Here is a 6,199-nt window from a genome sequence, read left to right as displayed (position 1 = left end):
TCTCTGAGCCCGGCGCTCACGGTGAACAACTGGAGAGGCACACGGAGACGGAGGAGGAGGAGGAGGAGGAGGAGGAGGGAGACGCTGTCGCAGCAATATAAACAAACACTTCATTTAAATGGCTGCTGCCACTACTGCCGCTGCATTAACGATGGCCCACAAATGAAGACAACATCACCTGCCAATACTATAGATTGCCTGGAGATGATCAATACTGCGTCACCACATGACACACAATACCCATTATTGCTTATTATGATTATCATTATTAATATTACTATTATTATACCAGATAGTAAATATAAATAATTACTATTTTTAATAAGATTTCATTTATATATTGAGCACCATGTTAAACTATACATCCATTTGAATGGAAAATACTTTACACTGAGACAAGCTGCAGAGTGTGGCCAAGAAAAGATGTGCAGAAGATACAAAGCACAGACAGGTCACCCTTACAGAGCAGAAACAATGTGTGGAAGGAAGCACAAGGGCATCTGGGAAGCCTAACTCAACAGAAACTAAAGTTAGAGTGCCTCTTGCAAAATTCTTCACATTGGATAATATGCAACAGAATAAATAAATAACAAAGGCTAACATAACTAAAATTTGAAGGCAACGGTTAAGTGTCAGTTTCCTTGGAAAAATAAATATTTCCACAACACCTTAAGTAATTTGTGTCATTAAAGTAAATGAAAATGTTGCAGATTAAAAAAAAAAAACAGAAAAGGTGCCCATTAGGTGCAAACAATTGCCACATAGGAGAGGGAGCAAGGAAATCTAATAGTAAGTTCAGCAGGAATCTCAGGCTGTGAGGCCACTATTACAGCCCTCATTCACAAGGAAAGTGTAATCATTTTTAGAAGTAATAATGGCTCTGAGCAAAATACCTTCTTGATAAACCTGTTGTTAACATATTTTGGGCCCTAACCTGCAATCAGCTTTGGTGTTTGGGGATGAGTTATGATGACAAGCAGGACCGCACAGCACCACAATAAAGCACTTACACAAAGGATGGCTTGGCCTAGCTAGAAACCGTCCATTAAAGGGAAACAAAATACACAGATATATATACATACACACACACTTAAAAAAATGGACCTTAATTAAGAAGTGCCCTATGATGTTTCATTTCCCAGGCTAATATACAGTGTGGTGTTTTTCACCGCTGCAGAAGGGCGATCTGGAGACAGTTATGTGGCGACACACCTGTGGTGCCCTCACCCCTTCATCGCCCAGCACTCTCTCTTTCAGCACTGCGGGCCCGCGCCATGCTAACCGTACAGAGACATCACCTCTGCAAATGGGCCGCCTTCACAGACGCATTGAGAAGGAGTTAATAGAGTTTCCGAGACATGCAAACGGACTTGTACACTAAGCTATAATGTAAATAGAGGCAAGCAACAGTCCTTCAATAAATGTAGGTTCCTCGCGGTTCGCCTGCTAATTTACAGGACATACAGGGAAAGTGCAAACCAGACACCAATCACTGCCAGCTAACAGGTCCTTAAAAGACCCTAGCACTGTAATATTATATATTCATTACTAATCCATTCCACTTTTTTTTTTAATCATATATTGTGTTATAAGAAAATCTGCTCTGAAGAGGCCAGCTTCCCAAACTTTCCAAACAGATCTTTCTCAAGGGAGGTGTGCACACCATTCCCAACAGTGGAGAAGTATAAATAAGCATCGAGTGGCATGGCAACCATTTATTATTGTTTTCCTAATTCAATATAATACTCTCACTGATGTAATAGTGTTCAATATGTAATGACCTCATATTTATTCGCAACTGTGCATCCCTACACCTTTATTGCAATTCTACTGAACAGTTTCTATTTTATTAACTTTCTCTAACATAAGGCAAAACTGGTTTGAATGATTGAACATAAGCCTACATCTTCATCAGCAACATGCATACATTTGAAATGTATTTATTTAAGGTGTATCTGACTTAGTATTGCTGTTGAGATTCCTATTCTAGACAAAACACAAATTAAAAAAAAAAAAGAAACATTACATAATTTCGGGGTTACTTCCTTTTGCAGAAACAGCTGAATGTTCATATTCCCTGGAATGCAAGGTGTAACACGAGTCGGGTATGCACTGAATTAACCTGCTCATTCAATAGTGCACTTAACCAGAAATGTTTACATAGAGAGATGAAATAAAAAATTTTAAAATTTTAAATAATGCAAAATAAATTGCTTTAGGTCCAACCGTTACAATGACTAAGAATAATGGGGGAGGGGGGGTTGTATTATTATTTTACAATATAAGTACATAAATTATTTTATAAATAAATCACATAACCCTAGGGTAAATAAATATGTCCTGATTTAATGTAACTAACACCTCAAAAACACATCACATGATCTGTGTGTTTGCAATATAGTGAGCCTGTTATATAGAATGCAAACACCAAAGTCAGGTTCAATTATCTTTTAATGCATCTGCCTTCATACATCACAGCAAAGAAGACATTTTCTCAGGATCTTAATTAATGTAATGATGAACACCTGTGTAGTCATTCTTCGGCGAGACAGCGTAATCAATCATAATCCTTTAAGTACACTCAAAGACAGCACAACGATGTGACGGAACCAATCTGTTGGCATTCTTTGTAGTGTGTTTTTTTTAATGCATTGCTTATACACAGAATGATTATGCCAGAACAGACTATAATGAATGTAAGGCTGCAGGATTTTAAAGCTCAGACTCAGAGCAGCTATTACCGTAATTAAATAAAGGACATAATACCTGTGCTTCCCACAGTACTAATGATACACTAACACAGTAACAAGCACTTACTCAAATTCTGTACGCAGCACAGTGCTCCCCGTCAGGCGAAGTCTGAATGCTCCAATTGTGCTTTTTGTTCCCATAAGCGATGTGTAAATGCCAGAGTAATTATTAGGCCTGCTATAGCTGCACCTCAGCGGAATGAGAAGTCTGGCTTGGGTTGCCTTTTTACAGTAAATAAATTAGTTTACTTGAAGTTTGGATTTTCAAACCTTTACCCAACAGCTTTCTGTGCAGCTGTATAGACTGGGATGGACGCTGCTGTAAATGCAGCCGCCTCCACAATAAATAAATGAAATAAAATATATTAAAATATGTGTTGCTGTTCTTTAATACATACTACCAATCAACACCTAGGAACACCCATCACAGAAGCTAAAATTACATGTATAAACAAACCTAATTAGACCAAGATAGAATTGTGTGACCTCACCACAAAAATATTTGCAAGACAAAGTAAGGTCAGTGAGATTTCAAAATATTTCTGCGAACTTTGTGAAAAAATGCTACAGCATTGCAATAATAAACAATGGTGTCATTTTAGGTCAGAATACTCTCTAATCATATAGTTTGTGCCTTTTCTCAGGGGATGCTTTATTTATTCATTCATCACAATCATCAACAGAACTACAAAGTGGCGTACTGTACCTCAGCAGTACAAGGCATTGATTAGATCAGCATTCTTAGAACTCATCATTTTACTGCCATACATTCCATTCATTTTAAAAGACAAGAAATTAAATCAAAATTACATATTATTACCATCATTAACATCAAGGGTTTGTTAGGCTTTTTCGTTTATTTTTATTTTTCAACCAAAGTACTGTATAGCATTTACACATATAGAATGTAAGGTGCACAGCTTAACAAAATCTCAAATGGTAAAATGCTGTAAACAAGCCAGTTCAAAAGTAATCTAACATATTGTAGGGCAGTTGTAAAATAATTACACTGCACACATGCACCTTCCCTGGGCTCTGCCCTAAACCAGTTGTTTAGTTACTTTGTTTCTGAATATGTTCTAACAGCATTTATTTAATAAAATACTGTTATTGCTTACCTGCAGATCCACAACTCTGGTAACACTAGAAAGATGATTCTTAAAGCATTTTCTTTGAAGATCTAGATCAACAGAAACACAAATGCACCAAGATGAAGAACTTGAATCATGCACCTATTTAACCAATTAGCAGATAATAATAATAATAATAATAATAATAATAATAATAATAATAATAATAATAATAATAAATAATAATAATATTTTAAACACTGTGATTAGACACCTTTATGCATAGAGAAGATGTGCCCGAGCTGTGCATGATACTGAAAGCATGTGCCATGGCATTACAATATTTTGATTTTTATCAACCTTACTTTACAACATTTTTATTCATTGCCTATAACATGTTGTTTTTGTTTGCGAATGGATTCTCCGTTAAATCACATTGTTTACTTGTATGTATTTTTTAATTCTAGTTCCCCCTTTTCAAATGAAGGAAGGTGGGCTCCGGCAGCTTCAGTTTGGTCGCACGCTGAAAGGTGCAACAACCGCCGGTATTTAAGACGCACTGAATAATAGGAAACTGCATTTCCTTGTGCACGTGTATTTTAATCATTTAATAAAAATTGCAAGGTCAAAAATAAATGACATCCATGATTTGCCGCAGATATCCCCTTGGCATTAGAGAGAAACTGTTCTGAATTTCAATTGGCTGCCAAGTGGCAAAACCCCTAAGCTAATACATCAAAGTAAATTTGGCGTCTACTAATCGGTTTAGGACAGATTTAGAATTGCTAAAATCCTGATGAATTGTCGGAACATTGTGTGTGTGTGTGTGTATATATATATATATACATGCACGTTAGCAAACTTACGTCGCAAACCGACGACATATAACTTAGAAACCTCCCAGACTGTGCAAACCTGCCAATTGCAGCACTTTAACAATTCAAGTTAAACAACCACGGTATTTGTGCAGTAATTAGTTTTCTACAATAGGCAATGCTTTCTAATAATAGTCTGCAAATCCAAATTAGATTACGCCTCCTCCCTGGGGCATTTGGAGTTGGAAGCACCCGCCTGCACACGGTCCTTCCACAGCATGTATTTATTCTTAGTGCGTACTGTGGAGCTATGTGATCTGTGACATGCGTCGTTTATTATATGTACATATAATACAGAAATAATATATAGTAATGCATTACACTGTGCATACGACAGGGTAACAACGATTAGGTAAATCTACTCATTCGTAAACACATTTTTTTTCGCATAATTGCACTGATTGTATGGCTGCGACCTTGCAACCCCGACTCGTTCACAGCGACAATTGTAGCCCAAAGCAGGCGGGACACTTTGTCAAACTTCATAAACTGCACCACTGGACTGCGGTCATTTTGTCGCCCTTTACCTGCCTGTCGCTGTTTTACTCAGCTAATCTTCATATCATTTCACATACAAGTCTTTCTTCGGTTTATCCTCCTATCGCAGGCAACATAAATAAATAAATCTACATAAACGGCACCAATCCGGTCTATGAGTTTCCAATCTGATCAATGCAACTAGTTCCCTGAGATCAATAGAGTAACATCACCCTGCAACTCACCTCTCTCCTGTGCATCTGCTTGATATAGCACTGCCTTAAAAATATTGACCAGGTCCAGGTATTTAATTTGGCCTCCTCGCTCCTCTATTGCAGCAATAATAAGGTCCTTATCAACCTGTTTTGGAGTCGAGGAAGTCATTATTACCTGATAACAGTGTATCAATGAATGATGACGTCAACCCCCAAACAGCCGGCTCTCTGCGCTTCCGGTATCCTTGACAACCGGTACGCTCTTCCCCTTTGATTGACAGCACACATCCGCCAATCAACACCGTCGCTGCCCAGATCAATGCGTGTCATTGCCCAATGAGACGAGACGAGACTGGAAGTCCACAGCACCCTGGGAGCTGTAGTTTCCTCAGCCTGATCTTGACATCAAAATGTTTTCTTGCACAAAATCCTGCATTTTATTCCTACAATATTCATGAATCATTAATTATTATTATTATTATTACTATTTATATTTATATTATCTATATTATTATTATTATTATTATTATTATTATTATTATTATTATTATTATTATACCATGCATGTTCAGTAGAATTACCAATAACACAATAATCAAGAATCGTTACAAATAATAATAATAATAATAATAATAATAAATACTGCATATGAAGGAATTGCCCTGTAGAGAATAGTATTGATATGTGAGTAATGAAGTCACTTGTGCCCCGGAATTGCACGGCGGCACTTCATGCTACCATCTCGGGTGATTTTTTCTTTTTCCCTGGGCCGAATCAACACGTGATGCCCGCGCAGCAGCCTGCAGCGATCC

The 6,199-nt window shown here is 37.4% G+C and overlaps 1 protein-coding gene across 1 annotated transcript in view; it reads right to left on the bottom strand.

Annotated features, from left to right (window-relative positions):
- The window catches only part of LOC136758249 (uncharacterized), a 75,410-nt gene extending 69,683 nt beyond the window's left edge, over window positions 1-5,727 (bottom strand). The window contains exons 1-2 of the mRNA XM_066712511.1: window positions 5,418-5,727; window positions 3,869-3,930 (exon numbers count right to left, since the gene is read on the bottom strand). Of these exons, the coding sequence (XP_066568608.1) occupies window positions 3,869-3,930; window positions 5,418-5,556 (201 nt within the window). The 5' untranslated portion in view covers window positions 5,557-5,727. The remainder of the gene's footprint in view (window positions 1-3,868; window positions 3,931-5,417) is intronic.
- Window positions 5,728-6,199: the final 472 nt, after the last annotated feature.

Source organism: Amia ocellicauda, chromosome 9 (assembly GCF_036373705.1).
Source record: "Amia ocellicauda isolate fAmiCal2 chromosome 9, fAmiCal2.hap1, whole genome shotgun sequence".
NCBI classification, from domain to species: domain Eukaryota; kingdom Metazoa; phylum Chordata; class Actinopteri; order Amiiformes; family Amiidae; genus Amia; species Amia ocellicauda.
The sequence above is the reverse complement of the archived record's forward strand: the minus strand, read 5'-3'. Positions and strand labels throughout refer to the sequence as shown.